Consider the following 26589-nt stretch of genomic DNA (forward strand, 5'->3'; position numbering starts at 1 on the left):
CATCCTCTGAAAGAGTTCCTGGGTAGAAAAAAAAATGGGGGGAAAGAAGATGCAGTTGCAAATACGTCCCTATTTGAACCTTCTCTGCCATCCTTGCTCACCCCCATCCTCATGTCTCGGATGTTCTTTGTTCTGTAAACTCTCTGTCAACCTGCTCCTCCTGATTGAATTTTCAGCCCATCTCCCTTGTATTTTCTCCCCATTACCCTCTGTGGCTCTTTCTCTCCCTCCCTCCATCGTGGGGTGAGTACGATGCTTCCCCTTAATGGCGTCTTTGCTTTAAAGTCTATCTGACACACATGGCGTCTGCATTCTACTGCTTGGATGGTTTCTGGTAGCACCAATGTGACACAGAAGCAGAAAAATGCAGACCGCAGCCATAAAAAAAAAACACATTCATACCATAATTATTTACATGCAAATAAGTCCCTTCACCCCAACAGTCTCCATAATCAGGTGTGTGCTTGATGTCTCAGTTTCTTGGCGGTTGCTTGTTTCACGTTAAAGCTGCGGTGTGTGATAGTGTGTGGGAATTTCCTTCATCCTCCAACACTAGTCATTCCTCTTGATGACTTGTCGGATGAATGCTGTGAGTAGTAATAATAAGGCATCATGTTGTGATGATGTGCTAAGACACGTCATATGCATGGGGTGTGTGTTTAATACATGCATCCAATGAATGTTGGGGATAGGCATTATGTCATATCCTACAGCACGCCTACTTAGGGGTGTGTTTATTTGTGCTATATATATATATATATATATATATATATAGATCTCGTCGACCTCGCTGAAGGCTCCAGTATTGTGGGTATATCCCCTTGCTCCGACCCGGTATAATATAGAACACGACATAATGCATATAAACACTTCTTTTTATCAAAGCTCTCTGATTTTTTTATTTTTTTTTATGTGGCCACTTCCAAACACTGGCATCATCTCCTTATCAGACAGTCCTCAAGTTGGTGTTCATGGTGAGAAAAAACAGACAATGTCAAACAAATGGATAGTAGCCCAAATACAGAGTAAACACCAGGCTCAGGTGTGTCTAATCAGCTGAAACCAGAGTCCTGTTAAGAGAAGCAACCAGGAAAAGGAACACAGACCCCTGGTGGATTGGAGGGGTCATTACATATACTCAACTTAAAAAAAAATTTAAATAAAAAATTCATGGCATTCGCTACTAGACATTTTTGAGACATTTTACTACAACCGTTTATGACATTTTTGTAGCATTATACATTGACATTCTACACCATTACATATCCTATTCATTTTTATGGCATACTATATCTTGATAATTATTACTTTTCATTTTCGAGACCTTTTTTTAATAACTTACTATGCTGTGACCTTTTACATATTTTATGACATACTATGCCATTGTCATGACATACCACACCGATTGATTTTTTATGACAGTCTATACTTTCACTTCATTTCATGGGACCATTTTATATTTATCTATATTTTTCTATACTACTGTCACTAGACTACTACTTTTTAAATATATAATTGTTTGACATACTGAAAAAAAACGTTTGGTACTTATTTCTGACATTTTTATAGCATACTATACTAGGACTAAATTTTTTCGTTTTCAGTGTCAGGCTGTTTGCCATTTGCTGGCCTTACTTCAGCTCCACTCAGGCCTCCTGTTTGTCTCAATTGATATTTTCTGAGTTAACTGACAAAGACTGAGATCAGTGTTGATCCCACAGGCTTCACAACATCCCTTCAGAAAGTGGTAGGTGACACTACACTCTGTTCTGTATGCACGCTGTCATGCACAATGTACAGTTAAGTGTCAAATTACTTGAATTTAAAGTGTTGCACATTGCAGCTTGAAATATTAACACAGACGACCTTGCCCCTTCACTCCTTTCTGCTTGTGTTTGCACACAGTCAGCATATCTGAGGATATCAGGGCTTATATAAATATAGCCCCATTATACAATGTTCACACAGAATTTTTGATAAAAGACTTCTTTTGTCACGAGAAACTGCCAACTTTACACATTGTTTCTATAAAAGACGACAAAAATTCTTAGTTTATTATTCAATTATTAACAACTGATTTGTCCTTCATGTTTGCTGTAGAAGAAGGTAATGGACATCTGATGAGACCAAGATACTGATGGTGCTGAGGATAAAAAAATTAAATCATAAAAAAGGAAAGAAGATTGCATGACTGAGAAAGAAAATTAAATTGGGCTCAATTTTAGACCTTCATGTATCCTTCAAAGCCTGCTGCTTGAGCCTCTTGCTTTTTGGAAAAACGCTCCACACAACCGAATAAAAGCCTTCCAAAACACAATAACACCTACAGATAATCTGCCCCTCTACTGCTGTGTGGAACAGCATGAGTTATTAACACAGTCAGTGTTTGGACAAATGGCCTGAACATCTCTGACATCAGCAGCCGCAGATGTGAGAAAGACACACACACATACAAACACACACGCACTAACACATAGAATGTGTATGAGCAACACCGCCTTTTGTTTCCACTCATTTCACAGCTAGAACCCCCCCCCCTTCATGTTGAACACTGACTAAATATACATGTCATTGATAGTTATCCAAAGCAAATGAACTTAAGGAGATTCTTCATCCATCTCAAGTAGTCTTCCTGGAAAGTAACGAGGGCAACAGTTCAGACAGTAATAACGACAATTTGCTTACTGTGAGGCAGCGCTGATTCATTGAAGTAAATTGCCTGAAAATTACAGCCCACATTAAAGTAGGCTTTGAGCGAGCAAAAGGTTGTATTAGATGAAAGCGCCACAAAATACTAATGCTTTGAAAGAACTGAATTTAAATCCTTGCTTGCGTAAGCTGGAACAAACTGAAGGCTTTATTCTTGGATATTTCATTATTTTGAGCTGCCCTTGAGGCCTCCTGTCACAGCTCACCGAGGAGCCTCCGATTTAAATTTTTTTCAACTAGAAAAAAACAAAAACAAATTCAAATCCACAGCATGGTATCTACATGGTGTGATAATCTAATGCCAAATAATTTATTCACCAATTATGCCAATATTTTTGTTGTTCAAGTGTAATTTGACTCATCGTTCCGTGCTGGATATTGTCTCTAATAGACGTTCAGCGGGACAACGCCAAAAGCCTGATGGGGAACCATGGGAGAGTTAAAGGTCCCATATTATACTGTTTTTCATCAATTTCACACAGCTGTCAGAGGTCCAACAACACTGTATTCGATATGCATTGCCCCAAACCCATCCGTGGCCCTGAATTTCCAACCACGAACCGTAGCCGGCACATTGTCATTAAAAATGAAACGCAAGAGACCAGACCTGGACTGTCGTGCACAGCGCTGTGTCGGACACGCGCCCCCGGGTTCTGTCCGACCAGAGGCAGCAGTGAAGACGCACCAGACCGCGTGAGACAGAGGGAGCATCGTCTCCAGCTTCACCTGCACCGGGATTTATTCACGGAGCACCAGCCGGATCACCCAGCGCTACAACCGGTAAGTCGAGCTGCGCTCTCCCCACTGTGTTGCGAAACGCCCCCTCTCGGATATCTCCTATCATCGTGCAGACGAGTCCGGCCTATGCAAATGACTCCTTTTGTTACATAACGACAGGAGCTGAATCTGAACAGCCTATGAAATGCCGTTGTACCAGAGGGTGGGCTGCAGAGACCATGCAGGAGTCGCTTGTTTTGCTCATTCTGGGAGTTGACAGGCTCAGGGAGGACCAGTTTATAGGTGTAGAGACCAGAGAAAACCCGTTTTTCATAATATGGGACCTTTAAAGGGGAGATAAGGATACTAGTTAGGTGAACATTGTTGCAAATCTGGCAATTTTGTAACTATTCAGCTTCTCTTAGCAGTTTTATTCATAAAACGTCCATAAATCTGCTTAGAAATTACAGAAAAGAGCTTCAGAATTCCCCATCAAACAAACAATGTGCGTCTCTCCTAAGAAACTGGCTGTTCAAAACAACAATAAACACTATTGACTTCCAGCGTGGTCGGACGACACATGTATGAACTAGTTTGGCTCGTGTCTGGCCCTCATATAGCACTACTGTAATGGTATAATTCAGTTTATTAATTACTAGTTAGAAAATAACTAGTAGTCACACACTTTGAAAAGGATTCCACCAGGAAAAAAAACATTTAAATGTGAGATTGTATCCTGTAATCTAGGATGGTGACCTCTCTGGTCAACAACTACATCAACTTTTCTCTCATCTTGATTAAGTATGTTTCCTTGAACACTTTTCAATACTTCTTTACGAAAACATATTTTCTGTATTTGTGCCCACACACCACAGCAGCTCAGGAACAGTGCATTGCTGACACAAGCAACCTGGGGTTCTTGCTGTCACAAAAAGCTATTTCCCACTTCAACACAAAAAGTGTCTTTAATTGCAAACATAAAAAATAATGCTTCACGAAGCATATTTTTTTTGTTTGCAATGTACTTGTCTGATTTAAAGAAGCCGTGGCAGCCATGGCAGCACGATATTGGGTAAGAAAAAAAATGAAATGTATATATATATATATATATATATATATACAGTATATATAGCCACATGAAACATTAGTGAAAGTTATTAATCTGGTGCTCTTAAATTTAAGAGGGTAGATAAACGAAATTATAATTTTTTTTTTGCCATAGTAAACAATTATATCAACTGCCGCCAGCTGACAGTGGTTTCTCTCCCAACAGTGAGAGAGGGAGCACTGGGCATCAAGTCCACATCACAATGGCGATGCTGAAACAATACATTGTGCAGCACTACTTTGGGCTCTGACAAAGAAAGACAGCAGATCTCTATAACTGAGAAGCAGTTTTGTATTTTTAATTGGTTAATGACTGATAAGACCTATAGAAGAAGGTCTGAAAAAGGAGATTAGTATGAAATAGGTTTTTCAAAATAAGTGAAAAGACAGAAAGTGCACAATTTCACAAAATAAACATCAAGAGTGAGAACACATTTGAACATTTTTTAAACTTGAGCAGCTTTAACAAAAGTTTACAGTACAAAATAAACAAATATAGTAGTCCTTCATCTAGAACAGAATATAGTTATAAGTCCCAACAACATTGCTTTTAGCAAACAGGTGAATGTGTTTCAGAAACAAGTACACAGTAGGAACATTTTGTCCTACATCATTTGCCTTTAGTGTTCAGTCACACGTTTGTTCGAGGAAGGAGATAAAGTGCATTAGGAGTTTAGGGTGTAGTAAGAAAAGTGGATGTTTTATAACTCTATCCAAAGTAAACTACAGAGACTTTCAGCATTTCAATATCTGACTTCTTATATGAACCGTTAAAATGCTGAGAACAATTTGTGGTTTAGAATTTGTGAACAGAAGCATTTTTTTTTAAATCTAATGCTGAAAAATGACACTAAATTGTTAACGTTGGAGCTTACTCACATAAAGTAAAAAAAGACATTTCAATCAAAAGTACATCAAAGTAGGAAGAAAAAAAAGTTATATATAAGCATATTTTGTCGATGAACTGTATAAGATATACAATAGTGTTGACTAGCTAACGAGTATAAGCAGCGACTCTGGAGTCATTTGATGGTAAATATTGATTACTTGTAAATTATTATTACATTATTTATCAGTATCAGAATTGTGAAGGAATAATTCAACATTTTGGTAGTTGGACCAATTATTACCACAAAATACTACATGTGTGTTTGTGTATGGACTAAACAAACAAAAGTACAAGTGAGCTTTAGAGGTGCTGGGAGGTGGCTTTGAGCTAGCTGCTTCCTGTGGTTATGCTTCCTTGATCCGGCGTCGCTCTGACCACAAGAGTATTATTGATCTTTTAAATTAAATTTCAATAGAAAACGAATGAATCCTTTCCACAATGTTCAACTATTCCTTTAATGGCCACTTTGAAATATACACAGCTATATTTGCTCAATTCCCAAATTCTCAGTATTTAACTATTAACGTTTTTTTAATTAATTTTTGTTTAAATGCGACAACTTAGTTAGAAGTTATGTTTTAAGACTTCTTAGCCATTGTTACACAGAAAAAGTATTTTAAGCAGCTTCATTTTGTTAAGACGCTGTTAAGCAAAAAAAAAAAAAAAAAAAAAAGAAGGAAGAAAAGAAAGGGGTGTCCAGTAGTTTCATTATTTCACCATCCTGGAGCGAAGGCGCCTCTTAATGATCTGATGATCACTCTCTTTCTCTTCTGGCTCTCTGTTGATGATCTACAACAAACAAATTGTTAAAAAGTGTATTAGTATAGGCTTGTTATTAGAGGCACAGACCCCATAAGCCAATCAGAACACCGACAACTTAAGTTACTGGATCCAAATTCTAAACAATGTTGAAAGCAACTTGCTTATTAAAAGTCTGAAGTCATGGTTTGTTGGGTCTGTCCGCAAGATGATAAGCAAATAACCTCAACCTCACTCATCCATTGTCTGTCTGCTTCACCCCGCCCACCATCTGATGACCCCACTGACCTGGTTAACTACTACAACTGCACACTCTCCTCCTGCTTGGATCAGCTTGCCCCCGCCAAAACAAAAACAGTTTCTTTCACTCACTCTGCCCCCTGGTTCACCCCCACACTCCGCCAAATGAAGACCCGGAAAAGACAACTTGAAAGACTCTGCAAGAAAACCGGATTAACAGTTCACCTTCTCGCCTACACCGACCACCTACAACAGTACAAAGAAGCACTCAACGCTGCCCGGACCACCCACTACTCCCACCTCATCCACTCTGGCTCCAACAACCCCAAGGCTCTGTTCTCCACCATCAACTCCCTTCTCAAACCTCACGACAACACCTCCTCATTATTCACTACTGAAAAGTGCCAATCATTCCTATCATTCTTCCAAACAAAAATCAGCACCATTTACAGTAACCTCAACACCTCCAGGATCCCTCCCATCTCCCCGCCTGCCTCCCTCCCTGCCTCCCCAGCCACCACTATCCAGTACCTGACCCACTTCTCTCCAGTATCACCAGCACAACTCACAACCATCATGACCGGAATAAAAACCTCCACCTGCAACCTGGACCCCATACCCTCCAAACTCATCAAGGACTGCCTCCCTGTCATCTCCCCACTCATCATTGACTTCATTAACGCCTCCCTCTGCTCTGGTTCTGTCCCCCAAACCCTCAAACTGGCTGCCATCACTCCCATCATCAAAAAAACCCGGTCTGGACCCTGACAACCCAAATAACTTCCGCCCCATCTCCAATCTCCCCTTCCTGTCAAAAATCCTGGAACGTGCCGTCGCCTCACAACTCACAACCCACCTCACCTGCAATAACCTGTTTGAATCATTCCAATCTGGTTTCCGCACAAAACACAGCACCGAGACAGCCCTCCTGAAAGTCAACAACGACCTCCTCCTCTCCTCAGACTCCGGACACCTCACCATCCTCATCCTCCTCGACCTCACAGCAGCCTTCGACACCATCAACCACTCCATCCTGCTCTCCCGTCTGGAATCCTCTCTCCACATCACTGGCACAGCACTCTCCTGGTTTCACTCCTACCTCACCAACCGACAACAGTTCATCAGCATCAACAACTGCACCTCCACCACCGCTCCCCTGTCACAAGGTGTCCCCCAGGGGTCGGTGCTTGGTCCCCTCCTCTTCATCCTCTACATCCTCCCCCTTGGCCAGATCATCCGTCAACATGGACTCCATTTTCACTGTTACGCCGACGATATCCAACTGTACATCTCCACCAAGGCCATCACCAACAACACCCACTCCACCCTCAGCAACTGTCTCACAGAAATTAAATCTTGGATGCAAACAAACTATCTTCAACTGAACAGTGACAAATCGGACATAATCATCATTGACCCCACATCCCGCACTAAAGCCAGCCACAACTTCTCCCTCACCTTTGATAACTGCACTTTGTCCCCCTCATCCCACACCCGCAACCTAGGAATCATCTTCGACAGTAAGCTAAGGTTTGACCTCCACATCAACCACATCACCAGGACCGCCTTCTTCCACCTCAAGAACATTGCCCGTCTCCGCCCCTCACTCACTTTCTCTGCTGCAGAAACCCTCATCCATGCATTCATCACATCCAGACTGGACTATTGCAACAGCATCCTCTATGGTTCACCATCCAAACTCCTCAATAAACTGCAATACATCCAGAACTCAGCCGCACGCCTGCTCACCTACACCCGCTCCAGAGATCACATCACCCCCGTCCTCCGTGACCTGCACTGGCTGCCCATCACTCACCGCATACAGTTCAAAATCATCCTCCTCACACACAAAGCACTTAATAACCTGGCCCCCCCCTACCTCACAGACCTGCTCCATCACCACACCCCCTCCCGCGACCTCCGCTCATCCCAAGGAAACATCCCGTCACCACCCACACGGACCAAGCACCGAACCTGGGGGGACAGAGCCTTCTCCATCACTGCCCCCTCCCTCTGGAACTCACTCCCCAAACCCATCCGCACCTGCACTCACCTCCCAACATTCAAGACCATGTTAAAAACACACCTTTTTAAATCAGCTTTTAATACATAATTTCTGTGTGTGTTCTATATTGTTTTCTATGTTTTATACTGTCTTTGCTGCTTTTAATTGAATGTCTTGTGTTCTTAACTGCATTTATTGTATGTAAAGTGTCTTTGAGCTTTTGGAAAAGCGCTTATAAAAATAAATTTATTATATTATTATTATTATTATTATTATTAAATGCTTGTTTTCTGAATGCAGTTTGGATCGTTCGGAGGTAGGCTATGCTACTGTAGCTGCTCCATCAACACTTAACATAACGTAATATGGCAGAAATACAGCAGCGAACTTGTTGTTTGGACCAGAGTTCACTTTACAGATCCAGTCCGTCTATTTCTGATTCACCTTCGACAGGAGTAGAATCTGAATCTTCTAAGCAAGTTACACAAATGTCACCACAACAGGTATTTGCAGGTTTTCGTTGACTGAGTGTGCAATAGCACAAGGCGAAAAGCAGTTTCATGTTTGGAGTGAACACACCTTTAGACTGTTCAGTAAGACACTAGAATGTGTTTCCCACAACTATACATATATATATATATATATACATATATATATATATATATATATATATATATACATATATATATATATATATATATATATACATATATATATATATATATATATATATATATATACATATATATATATATATATATATATATATATATATATATATATATACATATATATATATATATATATATATATATATATATATATATATATATATATATATATATATATATATATATATATATATATATATATACATATATATATATATATATATATATATACATATATATATATATATATATATACATATATATATATATATATATACATATATATATATTTGACGGATTTAAATTACTTTTATATGGATTTCTTTATGATATAAAATAACATTTTTTATGACAAACTATGCAAGTGCATCTCTATCTTCCTTCTGTACTTTTTTAGAGCATAAGTGTGATCACATGACTATATGGCAACATGCAGTGCACTGATTATCCCGATGGTGATGATTATAAAGTTGGCATGAGTGTGGAATGCTGGTCATTTCCAACGGAGCAGGAGGCGAGACTGCAGCAGCGGTAGGTTGGCTGAACACTGCACTATTCAAATGGGTGTTATGTTCTGTTATACTGTTGTCAGATAGAAGCCATCAGTATTGTTTATTGGGTTAATTTAGCAGCCTGCAATGATTTGGCACCAGAAAACCATAACACTATGGGGCCAACTAACAGTCGCAATGACCATTTACAGATTATTGTTTTTACACACTTACTTTTTTTTACAGCATACCAGAGGTTTTCCTGGATCAAAATGAGGTGGTACCATCTGGATCATGTGCATAAAAGTGCATGTGTACTGTGGCAGCATGCCTTGGACGGCCTCTTTTTTTACGTGAGATTTTCCTTATTTAATACGATGGTCCAGAGATTCAGGATGTTGCGTGTCTTACAGATTTAAAAGCCTTCTGAGGCAAAATTGTGATATTGGGTTGTATAAATAGGATCAAATTGAAACTGAGTCCCGGATTATTAATTATTTGTTCTGTGTAATGAATATCATATGATGTATTTAAGCTGTGTTGATACAGCAAATACTGAAAAACTAAACAGATTGTAAAACAAATGTATTCTTCTGACAAATTATTATTTACACAAAAAAGGTAGATCTCCTGTTTGAAGCATTTAATATTTTTAAAATAAAATAAATACTCCCCGCTCACACAACTACAGCCCATACTTTTCTAATATATAATGTTTCAATTTAAATGATTTGCTATTATGAGTAGTATATGTGGCAATCATGTTCTCAATGTAGCCATATCCACTTTTATAGATATGTTTTAAACTTTTGTATTCGACAAAGTGGAGAAAACACACATGCACAAAAAAACATGTCCTTACATTCCACCAGTGTAAACAGACTCACACTGGCGCAAGGAACATGGAGTGGCTCTCACAAAAATGCAGACTTCCATTGCAACAGCATTTATCAACGATAACTGGATTTATAAATCTATATTAAAACACTGAACAGGAGGGAAAAGAGAAAAAATAAACACCACACTATACACATGTTACATACCACTACACTGTTGTCAGACAGAAACCATCAGTACTGTTCACTAGTTTAATTTAGCGGTCTGTAATGATTCAATACATGATAATAATGAATACCCAGCTGTACTCTAGGGTTACTGTGTGTGCGCACTAGGACAAGTATATGTGATGGCATAATAAGCTTATCTAAATTGACACTTACTGGGTGTGAGGGCATGTCCATCGGAGAGGAGATTTCAGGCCTGTAGAGTTTCCTTTTGCCTTTCTTGGCTCTCAGACTGAGGGAGGAAGAGGAGGCAGCTGAGTCTGCATCACCTCGACCGCTCACCAGACTCATCATCTTCTTGGCTGCACAGACCGAGATAATTTAGACAGGAGGAACATGCTGAATAGATACTTTAGTCAGATTTAGATCGATATTTTTAATTTCTTAATTTTACCTTGGTGAACCATTTGATGATATTAAATATGCTTAAGGTGTGTATACATTTTACGGCAAATAAATCATTTTAACGGAAGTTTATCGCATTAGTATACATACTGTAAAGACTGACTGTCAGACACTGATTCATAGGCAGAAATATAAAATAACGTTTTATCCTTTAATTTACTGTTCAGGTGAGAAAAAGAGAGGGGGGACTGAAGGGTATAAGAAAGAAAGGATAGGGGGAGAAAGAGATGTGGCAGAGAGGTGGGGAAGGAAGGAAGGAATGAGCGATGGAGAGAAAAGGAACATTTAAGAAAGAAAAGAGTGAGGTGTTGGAGGAAGTGAAATAATGAAGATAAAATACAATGAGGAACAGGAAGAAGAAACAGCAAGCAGCAGAAAGAAAAAGATAGAGGTGGAGGGATGATCAGATGGTGGCGGACGACAGCATCTTTGTGTTGAAACCCCAGGGTGACAATTAATTGACAGAGTGAAACTTCTGGTCCCTGAGGATAAAACTCCGATGACTCCGGTTGATTCCAATGTGTTCCCTGTCTTAACGTTCTCCTCTCAGCCATCATTAGTGCTGCCCTTGCCCTGTTACTTTTTCAAACCTGCGTTATCCTTCCCTTTATGACATCCGGCAGAAACTTGAAGGATTGTCGTTGTGTGCCTTACACTTTGTTTCTGCACGCTGGTATAACTATAACCACCATCTGGGTCCTGCGTTTGCCTCCCGTATACTACCAGAAAATATGACTGAAGGTTTATACATGTGTACGTGGGTAGTTAAACATTCAAGTTCTTTTTGGTCACAATTTGAATGTTGAAGGTAATTTTAACCACATTTTGACCAACATTTTAAAACCCGATTTGGGGCATCTGACATTTGTTTGGAAAACCGATCTATGGAGGGAAAAAATAAAATAAATGAAGACGTGTTCTAGGACATTTCACCCAGTAAAATTACAGTGTGAGCCAGAGCCTACAATTCTTTATATGACTTAGGCTTGCTACCATGACAACATAGCCTGTTTTTGTGCGTGTTTGTAACATGTCTTAGAGAGAGCACTGCAATTAAATAGCGCAAAGTAAATAAAGATAGGGCTTGGAATCGTTTCAACATTTTTGATACAGATTCTGATACTGTGAATACAATATCGTTGATACGATTTTTATGATTTCATAATTAGTAGACAAACTTAATAACTAGAAATAAAATAATCTAAATAAATCTAAATAACTAGAGCACATTTTTCTGCTTTGTGTGAAATTGTTTATTTAACATTAGGTTTTATTGAAATGACAGTTTATAATGTGAAATCAATACCTAAAAAGCTGCATGTGGCTTACATACAAGCACACTGAAAACATGATTGGTGAGGTGTCGATATACAGCATGTGTCACCAGCTGATTAAAAACTGGTTTAACCCTCCACTGGTGTATGTCATTTTGCCGTTTCCTCATATTTATTAGACTCTTCTTTATGTTTGAAGAAAGGAGATAAGTGCAACCTCTACCTATTTACTTTCATAATTCCTTATTCTCTTCTACAGAGAATAAGGTAAAAGTTAAACGTCTCCCACAGTTATGAGTCACACACTGACACACTGACCTTTAGTGCCGAGCAGCGTGGGGGAGCTCTGCAGGAAGTCTCCTATCTTCTGCAGAGTTCCTTCCTTTCTGCTGCGGATGCTGCTCTGGGAGTTGTGGCTACACGCTGGGGAAGCGATCTGATCACAGACGACAGTGACCTGTGGTTAGTCAGCATGTACAGTGGAAAAAGCTGCATGGGGGTTACAGCACAAGCACATTGAAAACATGACTGGGAGCGAAAACGAAGATGTATGACATACTGTCCCTTGTAAACATCTTCCTCGTGGTTCACATTTGAACCTGTACACATCCGTTGTGCGTTCACCATTGCAAGTTGACTTTAGCAACCTGATATCTAAGCAACTCAGCTAGCAAATGATAATCATAAACAGTAGTACGAATCACAATGACAACTAAAACATTTTTTTAAGATTATGACGACTCCAGGTTTGCAGTTTTTGTTTTGTTACATTGAGGCGTTAACCGAGTTATTTATGTTAATACACGGTATAATGTATCAGAGTACATTTTCGTGTGTGTGTGTGTGTGTGTTAGTGTGTGTGTGTGTGTATGGTTGTCACCTCCTCTTGGTGTGGGGTCAGCTTTGGCGTCAGTTTAGTCCGCGTGTTCCTTCTGTTCTCTGCCTCCACCTCTTCCTATCAACACACACACAGGAGGGAAATTCACAAGGAAATACACAATGAAGACACACAAACAAAGTGAGTGTGTACTGAGTCATCAGCATCAGAGGATTATATAAGTAGATGACGGGTAGAGAGGTTAGAATGAGGCAAAAAGACAACAACCGTGAAATGTTTCATAATGACATGACTGTTTGAGGGAGATGGGACCGCTCATCAAAATGAGGCAAACACCAGGAGAAAAGCATTCAGACACTTTGTGGACCAGCGCCAGTCAATTCCAATTTTACCATTTTACCAGCCGGAATAATTTTCAAGAAGAGAAAAACAAGCTACAATTTAGTGTTATTTACCTGCCACAAGGGCTCAAAGAGTTGACAAGCTCAACTGCCACCACTCAAAATATATTGCATGGGTTTTTCAGAAATACATCAGAATCTTGTTCAAAAGGGAAAACTGAAGATTGATTGTGTAAGTGATGAGCACTATTGCCGTGTTTTTAAAAAAAAAATTAATTAATGATAAACAAAATATGAGTGCCTGTGATGTTTTCTGCAGTTCCCTGTCAATACGGACGATTTTGGCTTTCAGGAAACAGTAAAGGAAAATATTTCATCCAATCATCTGCCAAGGATTTTTTGAAAGTATGTGCCCTTTTCCAAATAGGTTCCAAATTACGGCTTCTTGGATGGTTCTGTGTAATAAACTATCAGGCTTTGCAGGTTAGAAAGAACAAAATCTTAATTTTTCATCAATTGACATCAGCTGAACAAAGTCTGGGACATATTTTGGTACTGTAGTAAATAAAACGCTACTGACTCACAACTAGCCATTGAGAATAAGGCAGTGGCCACCGGGCAGTGGAGTGGGTGTGGTGAATGCTATAAACATGCTCCACTTTGAAAAGCTGAAAAAAAGGGGTCAAAACCTGTGGAGTCAGTGACTCAGAGGACGTTTTTAAAAATAATCCCAGGAAGGAATGGAGAGAAAGTACGGAAGTAGAGATTGGTAGAGATAAAAAAGGGAAGCTGGAGTGTGTGTGTGTGTGTGTGTGTGTGTGTGCGCGCACATGTGAGGAAGAAAGAAGTGCAAACGGATGAGTAGTGAAGTGATAAGTGATAGCGATAAACCGTAATTGGAGTGTGCGAGTGGAGAAAGTAAACAAGATGAAATGTATGCGCGAGTGTGCATATGAGAGAGAGAGAGAGAGAGAGAGAGAGAGAGAGAGAGAGAGAGAGAGAGAGAGAGAGAGAGAGAGAGAGAGAGATATGAGATAATAGAGGGAGCGTGTTGAGAAAGTAAATGAGACGTGGGATAATGCGAATTAAGACTGGGGACAAAGAGAGATGCAGGGAAGATAGTGAGAGGCAGAGCTGTGCTGCAAGTACTCTCGCTAGATTTTTAAGAACATATTCTGATTCCCCAAAAAGAGTTTGTATTTGTGTTTGTGTGTGGTAATATTATTATTAATATTAATATCATTTCATTGATTTTTAAAATGCAATTACATTGAAATACATCTCAATTGGCAAGATTGGAAGTATCTACTTTGTTTACAAGCAGAAAGAGGAACACTTCTCTTGCACGCAATTGTTTTTTTCCATTTTGCCGATATTTCATTTATATATATAAAATATCAGGTTCTGGGTGTACTTGTTGTGTGGCTTCATTTTAACTGTTGAGCCATATCAGTACAAGCCTGAAATTTACACAAGATAGAGGTCCAACTTTCAGCCAATCGTAGACCTCCTTTATACTTTGGATCTGCCCTCTAAACTATCAATATGGAAAAAAGTGGTTATAGGTGGGGTTTTTTAACATACCGGTATTCAACTTAGACTCACACCCTCATTATTAAATGATATGAAGTTGTAAGAAATGAATATTATGTAAATGCAGTTGTACAGGACAAACTGATTGCAGAAGTGACCCCACAAGTAGCTGGGAGCAGTGTGGGCCTGTGGTCATACAAGCGACCCTGTAATAATAATTTGACACCTCAACCCTGAGCTATCCGCTCAAGAGTCCTTGAACGAGAAACTGAATCCCAACAATTTACAAGAGCACTGCCCGGTGGCTCTCAACTCTGACTTCCCTGTAGGAGGGAAGAACAGGCTACAGCTAGATTGTACTCCCCAAAACATCGAGAGTCTGTGGCTACAAGCACAGCACATCGCAGACCAAAGCTCTGCTTATCCCCCTCCACACAAATATGCTCTAGTCACCATGGTGAAAACAGAGAAAGAAGGAACAGCTGTTTACAGAGGTAATCTGCCTCAACAAGGCTTTTAGGTGCTGTCATGAACACCAGTAATCAAATGGCCATGTAATCAAGTCAGAAATACAAGCAAGGTGCAGCACATGTAAAAATTCCAATGTAATTAAATGTTAATGGGATTTGCGTAATGGTTATGGCGAACATGGTCAAAGGTGTGCAGTATCTCTAATTGAGATGCATGTCCTACTGACATTTTAACTCTAAATATCTTCTCCATCATCAGTTTTTACCACATTTTGCAATACATAGCATCCATCCATCTATTTTCTACCGCTTTATCCTGTATTCAGGGTCGCGGGGGGGGGGGGGGGGGGGGGCTTTACCCCATTTTTGTTATCCCCAGGGTCATCCCGACTTATTACAAGCAAAAAACCCGACAAAATTGACTTGACCTAGCCCGAGATGTGTACCTGCCTGCCAGCCTTCCAGAATAGCTCCAACGCTAACCCATAGGGGCAAGTTTTATCTGCTTTTCTGGGCCTCAGAAAATAATTCCAAGACCTATGCAACACACGTTGGGTCCTTACGAGACAAGACAGCGCTCGTTTAGCTCAAATAGTGTGGCGAAATCACTCACTCCCACTCACCGCAGAAACAAAAACGTTTTTTAAAGAAATGATCGAGCAATGATCGAGCAATGCAGTTGTCATGTCCATAATAAATCATTGAAGCCGCTATGTCCATATGTATGACTTTGTTACAACATAGCAACGATTGCTTAAACCTAAACAGCAGCCCACAGCCAAAACAATGCAAGTCCCCGTCTGACGTCTTCCAAGTTTTCAAGCCAGTACAGTGACGAACCTCTTTCGGTCGAGCAGCTCCGTCATGTCCATATGACAGTGTAGTAAGATTGCTTAGCCTTTGTGACAGTTGAACCTGCTACAGCGCCAACAAATCTCGCGCCACTCAGTAGGCTAGTTGTGTTGATAGCGAGTGAAAACTACACTAATGTCGTAAATGATGATGAAGAATGCAATGAATGTGATGAGGAGTGTTTGTCTCCTTATGCGTATGGGAGGATGAATTATGCTGATTTAAAAAAGATAAATAAATAGTACTACACCTCAGGTTTTTTGCACGTCGTTTACTCCTCCTGAAAATGTAAGTCTTCAGAAAAGAAAGATTGGTTAGAAACGAACAGAACATTACGCAAAACCACCGACTTAAAAACAACAAGAACATTTAAATCAATTTAAATTCTAAATATTTTACCAACTTGGTGAGAATCTAGTAGGGGTGGAATGAAAAAAGCAATCTCACGGTTCTGATCATATCACAGTTTTGAGTTGCCATTCTTTGATGAGACGTATCGGCCGATACAGAATGTTTTTGTTTCTTTTTTTTTCGACCACTGTCCAGAAAAATAATTTCAACCTCCCTAACTCAGCGTAACATGTAAAACACACACACACACGTTCTATTGATCCAATCAGTGACTCAAAATCACGATACGAAGTGAACTATGAGTTTTGCGATCTGTTGCACCCCTATTGCCAAATATGTGGAATAAGTAGGCTAGGTCATCTAAAAACCACAATCAGAAACATTGATCATGTAGAGAGACATACTCCAAGAGAACAGGAGGGAGGGGGAGAGAGAGAGAGAGACTACATTGAGGACACTAGATTTGAGGGTGAACTGCCTCCAGGCGTTAAGAGCTAGAAACCCATCTGATAAACAGAGGGAGGAGCATCGTAGTAGTTGGTCACAACACTAACATTGTTGAGAGAAGTGGTGCACAAAAATATATAGAAGTAACAACTCATGTATCTTTTCAGCTAGATTTTCTTCATGACTTATTCAGACACTAACGAGATGGAAGCACCGACGTGGTTTAATGTTTCATGTCATTTTGGAAGGAAGCATTAAAAGTTTATATAGTCCAGGTCCTGATGGGATTGGATATAAAGTGCCACTGGTGCCACCATGGGGTGTTGAGTCTCTTTATCAAGCTCTGTTGGACGGCAAGTGTCCCACTACTCTCTGCTGCGTTGATGTTTAATGTTCAAAACCAAGAGGCTCTGTGGGTTTTAAGATTCATATTAATATAAACTGTGGGTTGTTCACAGAGGGCACATTAGGAGTAACAGACTTGCCTTTTGTGAGAAAGCCATAACAGCTATAATGAGCAACATAACGGAAAAAGAAAACATGTATAATGAAGACTGAAGCCGTGGATGATTGTTCAAGATGTAAGTGCTGGCATGGTTTCCAGGAGCATTAAGGTTTGATCTTTTGACCCAACAAGACGAGAGTATTTGTACTTAAAAATACCGCAATTAAGCACCTTAATGGATTATTAGGTGATATTCTGTTTTGTAGTGCTAAGGTCATTATCATGTTGTTGTCCCACTTAAAGTTATGGTCTACGATTTGATAGGTTTGAAAAAAGTACCCTGGGACTTCCTGAACTCAGTTAAAAACTTGAGAGCCCTGCTCCATACCTGAACTGCTCAGGGCAACAAGCGTCTTGTATGCTCGTTGTTTCAAATGCGGAAGTGGGTCGGACGAGGCGTGAGCAGGAGAGTGAGCGAGGATTGGATCGGAAAATTGATCCAATAGTAGCCATGCGGACCGATGGCTACTATTGGATCAATTTTGGCTCAATTGACAAATCTTTCAAATCGTAGAGCAGAGCTTTAAGGGTGAATGAAAGCAACACATTATGATATTATCATTATGATATAATCCAACACAACACCAGCACTAACTGCAGCCTGAAATACAACCAAGAGGTTCAGGGGTAATTAATGGAATTCTTTTTTTATTGAAAGAAATCTTATAATTATAATAATATTTAATATAATAGATGATGTTTTCTTGCCAGACTCACTCATAGAAAAGTTACAAGTGATCAGCTTTAACCGCCACATGAAAGCAGATAACATGCATTAAAAGCACACGTGTCCGGCATGGCTATGTGAACACTCGTATAACACACTGGAGAGTGGCTTCTGCTCAGGTAGACATTACTACAATATATGGTTAAATAGTAGATCATTTTTGCCGCTATACTACCCTGACTGTTGTATTTGACTTTTAACTTGCATATCTAATTTTCCACCCATTATACTGTATACGTTTTTTTTTTATTGATATCGTGTGATATCCAGCTGTCCAGCCCATATGGTCTCATATTAAAAGAATAATCTATCAACAATCACTGATACAGCAGCAAACAAAACCAAAAACTCAATGTGTAACTTAAAGTGCTGAAGAAATGCCATCGCTCCAAGTATATTCAATGCCACATTTGATGAAAAGGAGTTGATTTAATGCAGGATATTCTCATGTCCCCAGCCCAATGCATGCAATGGTGATGGATCACAATTACAGCCACACAGAAACACACACTCTCCATCAAATTAATGAAGAGCTAAAGAGTGGAAGTGAGTGAGATGGATGGGTTGTTGTTTTTAGTTGACTGAGCTGAGAAATTGCAAATCTACTATCCTACTAAAGCTCTGAAGACGTCACTGTTTGTATGTTATGACTCTCACTCTCTCCCTGACCTTTGTGAGGCTCTATTGAGTGTCCCATTAATCAGTGGTGAACCTGCTCTCTGCCCGTGTTCCCGCTGACTCTCAGTTGGATCAAGGTTAGGCCAAGATCCTGCTGGATGACAGAACCTCAGAGAACTAGATTGAGTGAAGGGATGAGATAGAAATATGCTGTTCACATTATCTGGAATGCCCTCTAGTGGATACTGCATGTCTCTTACACTGAAGCAACATTGACTTTGAGTAAATTAATATAATTTACATAAACTACATATTTTACACATGCTCAGTTTTCAAAGAACTAAACAAAGAACAAGAGACATGGGAACAATATGTGACCTTTTAGCTGCTTTACCATTTTTACCAGCTAATCTCAACCATTATCTGCTTGTGATTGGTGCTGGGCATGCAGGTTTCCTGGGGACGAGTTACCCCTCCACATTACACTCAATCACTTGATTGAATCATTTGATCACAAAATATCACTCACTCTAGGTTTTTATATATCCTTGTACTACATATTAATATAATAAATAAATGTTCTTTTTCAAAATGGGTTCAATTATGATTGTATTACTATTAGTCATTTAGTCAGAAAATATAATAAAAGAGTTAAACTTCAGGGATATCAATTATTATTCCATTTAGGAAGCACAAGTGATTGTGAATCAGTTTCACCTGCTTTGGTGCAAAAGCAGATGCAATGGAGAGACAAAAGCAAGACAAGCCCACAAACCCCACAAGGGAATGGGATTGATGCGGTGGCTACAGACAGTTCCTTTCCCCCCCTCGCCTTCCTGACTGATTATCTCTAGTTTTGTGTTCCACTTGTGCACTTGTCACTACTTGGAGCATGTGGCGGTACCTGCAGACCATACGGGTTCACAGGAAGTCCAGCTCCTCCAGTAGGCAGTTCCTGGACGACAAAGGCATTGATGCCATTGACTGGCCCTCATGTTCCCCTGACTAAAATCCAAATGAGCACCTATAGGACTTTATGTATCGGTACATCGGACGCTGATAAGTACTGCCACAGACTGTCCAGGAGCTCACTGATGCCCTGATCCAGGTCTGGGAGATCCCCCAGAACACCATCCGCCGACTCATCAGTAGCATGCCCACGTTGAGTGCATACAGGCACGCGGGGGCCAAACATACTACTGAGTCACATGTTCTCAACAAATTAAATAATGTATATCAGTAAAGATTTCCAACTGTATGTATTCATCTTATCCAGGGCCGGCACACAGAGACAGTAAGCTTAGCAGTGTATTCCAGATGTCCCTCCCCCCAGCAATGCACTGCAGCTCTTCTTGGGAGACCCAGGGGTTTTCCGAGGCCAGACCAGATATATAATCTCTCCAGCGTGTTCTAGGTCTACCACGATACCTCGTAACATTTGGACATGCCCAGAAAACTTCTACAGGTAGGCATCACTTCCTGATCAAATGCCCAAACCACATTAACTGGCCCCTTTCAACATTAATGATGTCTGAGCTGCCTCATGATCCATTTCTCTGGTTTTCCAATGGTAAAATAAGTATACACTTTACAAACTGTGATAAAGTGTGAAAATGAGGAAGATGTTTTGCATTTTCTTCTGCTCCATATTTACCAGTTGCCATTGCGTTTTCTGAGCTCCTTTCACCCAAAGATCCCGCAATATAGCTGTAAAAAAATATCCGTTGTCATGCCTGCTTTGCTTTTCCACACGGAACCAAACAACAGCCGCCCCAGTGTGTGAATTCAGATATCACGCCGGCATTGCGGTAGCAAAACAGGCGTGACCTTTAACACAACAGCATCAGTGTTCTGCCACACCAGCTGTCCCTTTTCACACAGACTTCGGCTGAGCAGTGAGACTACCTCCGCTGCCCCCCACCATCCATGCTGACCTGCCACTTTCATCTGTTACCCCTCTTCTCTCTCCAACTTACTGTCTTCTCTTTTCCTCTTCCTACCCTCCTCTCCAGTCCACTGCTGTATTCCCTCTGCTGTCTTTCTCCATCGGTCCTTCATCCTAGCCTTGTTTCATTTTACTTTCTTCCTTCCTGGTTGACATTTACCCCCCTCTAAACCTCACACAGCAGCTGCAGACATTAATGTGCTTTTTTTAATCTATAAACTAAATAATATAACAAACTGTACTTTGATGAAACATATCAATGCTGTTTATATTCAATTAATATTGACGATGGTTACCAAATTCAGCATGTCATGGTTGAAATTGGCTCAAAACGTCAAGTACTGTTTCCTCAATGTATGTTGGCAAATTTCTCTCATGGTTTTAGGCTCCCCATTGCCCTTTCTCTATACCTAATGGTCTCTTTTCTTCTGTTGTTGGGTACTAGATGTTAGCCTCCTTTATTGGTTTGTTATAAAGGCTGACAGGGTCACTGATGTGTTGATGCTCCCATGTACCTTGGGCTCTTAACTCTTTAAACCCCTCTGTATCATTTTCTCATAGTTCGGGTGAGGTAGGCTCCATTCCTTTCCAAGTGGAAACTGGGTCATTGCAGCAGCAGGAATAGAGGTATAGTTTTTTTTCCCCCCCCACAATTTTACAAAATGACTGCATGTGTGGAAGTCCACATTTTAGGTTTAGGTATTGTTATGTCATTGTTGTACAGTTATGGACAACAAAAACATCTTCTTACTCAGAGAATGTGTCTGCTTCTCCGGTCTTCTCATCTCAGTATGTTTATACTTCCTTTTCAAAGGGATGTGTTCATGTTCATAAATGTTGACTGAAGTGCCCCAGATCCCCAGAATAAAATCTGACATCACATCACTTTGGATGTGCTGTAGAGGCCCTCCACAAGACAAACATCTACATCTTTTTGTGGGATTTTCACAATTGTTTCTGTTCCAGTTGTCTCTTTGGAACACAGATCAGTCAGCAGAACCACAGTCATTAGTGGAATTACTTTGTGGTTTCATCGCAGAGATTTCATCCCTGAATAAATACTCCCCCCGCTGGTATCAAAAGAGTAAATGTCGCTACACCAGCAGAGTACAAGGAGACTGAGTGACAAGAAACCTAGTTACACCGGGGGAGTACTTTTTACGTGGCCCAATATGTTCCAGCTAAGGAGCTTTTGCCCCAGTATATAGGCAGATCGATAATATGCCACCTAACACATTAAATTGTAATTCATTTGAGTTTTTTTTCTGAGAGTCGAAAGTAAGTCAGCATTTCAAGCGTATCTAGCTCCCAGGTGACATATTTCCGAGTAAGAAAGAATTGGCAGGCGGGACCATAACGTTGCAAGGAATTTGATTTGATTGAAAAGATGAGCCGACGACCTTCACTAGCCCTGTGCAGAACCGAAGTTTTAGATTGATTGATGGATAGATGTCATGATACGATTGTGGTTGAAAGTGGTTGGTACTAGCTGATGTAACCATGAATGTTTTTTTTCCCCAGGAAGAATAAACATTGGATTTTGATATTAACATATGAAGAAAAAGATTTTTTATATTTTTCAAATAGGGGCAAAATATGTTAATCTAAAAGGGTTAAGTCATTTTTCCTTTCAGGAAGGAAAACTACTCTACGCTTAAACTTCCATTTAAACTTTAGACCTTAGGAACATCCTTATTTAAAAATGTGTTTTTATTACTGTACTTATTGTCATTATCTATGATCCACTATGATATAGTACATATGAACATTCTTTTCAATCGACATGCAAATATTGAGTCGATACTAACCTCAATACCGACCTAAATGTTTCTGTAGGCCCAATTTTCAGGACAATGAATGTCTAGTCATGCTATTTACGTATTCTTAAATGACACATTCATAGAGTTTAATCACTTTTTTGCTAATTTTAGACTTGATTTTATTTAGACTTAGATTTTTACACACTGCGCTAGAGAGCAAGGCTGACAGCATTTTGTATCAACAATCTACAGATCAAAATGGGTAGGCTATAGTGGTTTACAAAAAATAGGTAGCTATCAGTTTTGTTTTTTTTAAATGGTTAACGCCTACATATAGTCTGATTTGCATAGCATTCCTACCAACACCCTTGGTGAGAAAATGTTATGCAACAAAGCTTGTTGTTGTCACCGAAGGAGTGATAATTGCTGCCAAAATACTGAAATGTCCCTGAGCATGGGTGTCAAACCGATGAAGCTGCACTAAAATGGGATGGCACCATAACCACCTCAACATAAAAAGGTGGGGCTTAGTATTGTCATAGAGCAGGTGTAGAACTTGCTCATTAAACAGTGTTGTACTTGTACACTGGGGATAACAACGCATCATCAGGAGACTATTTGCTATAATTTACAACAAAACATCAAGATATAAAACAACTGCCAACTCCAGAATTACCTTTTTTACATCATGGCCAGGGGACTACAGATGAAAACTAGCCTTCTGGCTAATCCTGGCTTTTTTAACCATGTGTAACATGGTAAAATGTTTTATGAAATTGCACTGTCCCCTTTTAAATAAACTAATACTTATACTAAGAATAGGATTTTCTTGAACTTAAAGCGTCTTTGTTAAAAATGTATTATGTATATTTACACAAATATTAAACCCTGACAAAAATAAATGCCTTCGTATATTTTGTCTGTTTTGGCCAATATAAGAAAGGATATGCTAGTGTACAGTGTTGAAGTGTGTACACTGGGCAATGTTACTGCATTCAAATAGGTTTTTGAGTGTTCTTTTGATGCTATATCTCAGAACATTAAAATATGCAAAACAAAAAAATATTTGTAGGATTACTGTTGGAAGCACTGTTCATTTAGACCATATGAAATGAATACTGGCCTGAACACTGAAGTTTTTATCAAGTCACGACCTAAAAGATGCTACACTTGTCAAAGGTCATCTCAACAGTTAATATTGAGCAAAACAGCCTCTTTTTTGTCCTTTATGTCATCATTTCATAATGGCACAACATTGGCTTGATGGCTTCTATTGCATTTGCTATTAAAGTAACTTCATCAGTACTTCTCAGTCACATTGCCAATTGGGATTATGTGGAAACCAGGGGAAAATCAGTGTTTACAAGTTGAGCAAGGTGCAGCCAACACTGTGAATCTACAATAATTAAATTATATTAGTGGGCTTTACTATGTAATAGACAGCAGGAAAACACTGACTGGTTTATATGCCCTGCCTGCTATTTGCTTAGATACCTCGTTTTTCATATTTGAAAATTGAACATTCTAAAATAATAAAGTCAATGAGATAACATGATGCCTTTGTACAATCTAGTATTTGACACCTGTCAACACAATTATTTTTTTCAGTAGGTTTTCAAGATGCTTGCCAAAGAGATAAAAAGAAAAACAGTGAGTGATTTCTGAACCAGAGGAGTCACAGAAGCTGCAACCAGTGTTAACCTTTACAGACAGTGACAGAGGAACAGTGATGTGACAAGTGAACTCTACGTGACCTTGTGTTTCTCTGAGTGGGATGCTTGTTTAATATGTTCTCTCGGGGGGGGGGGGGGGGGGGGGGGTGAGAGAGTGAAGAGAGGTTTGTGTGTGCCATCACTAAAGTGAGTCTTCTCTTTCATTACGTGGCATTTATGAATAATGAGATTTTTTCTCACCCATGTATGGATGGTACATACGTGCAAGTATTTTTATTATTATTATTATTTATTATTATTATTATAAAAATAGTATTATTATTTATTATTATTATTTGTATGTTTTTACATTTGAACATGGTTTAATCAAGCATATGCATATGAGGAAAAAATATGGCCTTTAATATTTTATTTAGACACCAAAGAGCTTTAGTTTTACAAATGACCCTAAACTCAGTCACTCCCTTCAATATCAAATCAAAGTAAACCATCTGCCAGCTCTGAGCAGTATCCAAAACTGGTTTCCTTTTATATTTTCATACCTTCCTGATCTCTCCCTCCCTCCCTCTCTCTCCCCCCCCCCTCTCTCCCTCTCCACCACATCAGTGGGCTGAACGGAGCAGATGGGGGTGACAGACTGGATAGCTGAATAAAATGATGTGACTACAAACTAGAGATGTCAAAGGTAAACAAGGATTGTTTTGACTGATTACGCAATTCATTCATTAATTTACATTCTAAACACTCTTGCTGAGGTCAATAGTTTCAACAAATACTGATTCATCTACCTTTGAATGTGCTTTGGTAAACAAATAATAAGAATATTTGTTTTTTTAACTAAATAAAAACGTCTGTTCTGTACCAGAAGACAATCCTGCACTTGATAGTAGCTGAGGGAAAGGTTTCACAGTAGCATTTTCTCAACAGAACGTGTGAAAAAAAATGAACCTTCATCTCTTAAAATAACTGAAAAAGTCCATCTTGGAGGCTCATGTTGCACAGTTGTTGTTTTTTTTTGTTATCTAGGCAGGAATTATTTTTAGGAAACCTAGAGGGGAAAATGGTGTACAAACGCAGGTTCTTAAAGTGGGATGTTTTCACACGCACCTTTTTTTGTAGTTGGACACAGATGATACAAAATGCATCCATGAAGGGCAAAAAAACATGAGAATCTCCAATTGATTCAAACCAATCTTACCTTTTCCATGTCACCGCTCTTCCTCTTGCGTGCTGAGCGGCTGATTTTAACAGTGACGGCGTTCTCCTCTCCCTGACGTCGCAGAGCCATGCGGTTTGGCTGCAGAGGGCTGAACGAGATCTCAAGCTCCGGCCGGGGGAAGCGGCTCGTCCTGCCGTTTTCTGTGGAAATCTCAGAGGATTCTAGCACTGATGGATAGCCAGCTGAGCCCTGTGGGGCCACAAATTATTTTAAGGTTAAAGGTAATTTCATGGTCACTCATGAAAGAAATGTGTCTAGGTCCGAGCATACAGGCTTGTCTGTCCATTACTACAAGGTGTTGAGGTCAGCCACCACAACCGCCAAAGTTTCCACACCTGTGGAATGTTGCTGAGGAAGACGGCATCCGGAAAGGTCCAGGCTGTGAAATGTTGACTTCCCACTCAAAACTGGCAACCTCTAAAATGCTTATGTACCTGTGTATCTTGTAAAAATTAAAATGAAATATCTCCCACCAATTGATTTGAGATAATGTGCAGACCAAAAGGTGATGCCCAGGGACTACGTCAGACTAGCATTATGTCAACAATCTGAAGCATCACTGTGAATAAGAGATGCCTTTTTCATAAGCCAGTTCTGTTACGTCATACAAACACAATGTCGTGTTGCTTTTAGACGTGGATTAAAATATGTTCATGGATTAAATGTGTAACTTGTGCTCCACCTGAATCTGGGAAACCATTATTCAAGTTTCTGACTTGGTTTAAGAAGTATAGCACCCATCTTTTCCATACCCATATCATGTCTCATGCTTACCTGACTGCTGATTGATGCTCTGGTATCTCTTCTCTCTCCTGCCTTCCTGGTTATGCTTTCACTCTGGGGTTTCCAAATCGATGTAGCAGGGCTGTCATTACTTTTATTCTGTCACAGGGCGAATAAAAAAATTGAAAAGAAAAACAAATCAGAATTAAAAGCCAAAACAACGATAATTCAGTGCTTACTGTAATGTATTCAGATT

At 39.7% G+C, this 26589-nt stretch overlaps 1 protein-coding gene across 2 annotated transcripts in view; it reads right to left on the bottom strand.

Moving 5' to 3' along the window:
- Positions 1–4807: 4807 nt before the first annotated feature.
- kif20ba (kinesin family member 20Ba) overlaps positions 4808–26589 on the bottom strand; it is a 37637-nt gene continuing 15855 nt past the window's right edge. The window contains exons 29-34 of one of the 2 annotated variants that reach the window (XM_084020521.1): positions 26385–26492; positions 25590–25799; positions 13212–13286; positions 12650–12767; positions 10809–10954; positions 4808–6211 (exon numbers count right to left, since the gene is read on the bottom strand). In XM_084020521.1, coding sequence (XP_083876647.1) covers positions 6131–6211; positions 10809–10954; positions 12650–12767; positions 13212–13286; positions 25590–25799; positions 26385–26492 — 738 coding nt within the window. In that variant the 3' untranslated portion in view covers positions 4808–6130. Of the gene's footprint in view, positions 6212–10808; positions 10955–12649; positions 12768–13211; positions 13287–15940; positions 16660–25589; positions 25800–26384; positions 26493–26589 lie in introns of those variants that run through there. The other variant, XM_084020522.1, reaches the window with a different exon arrangement.

Source organism: Eutrigla gurnardus, assembly GCF_963514095.1.
Source record: "Eutrigla gurnardus genome assembly, chromosome: 11".
Taxonomy (NCBI): Eukaryota; Metazoa; Chordata; class Actinopteri; order Perciformes; family Triglidae; genus Eutrigla; species Eutrigla gurnardus.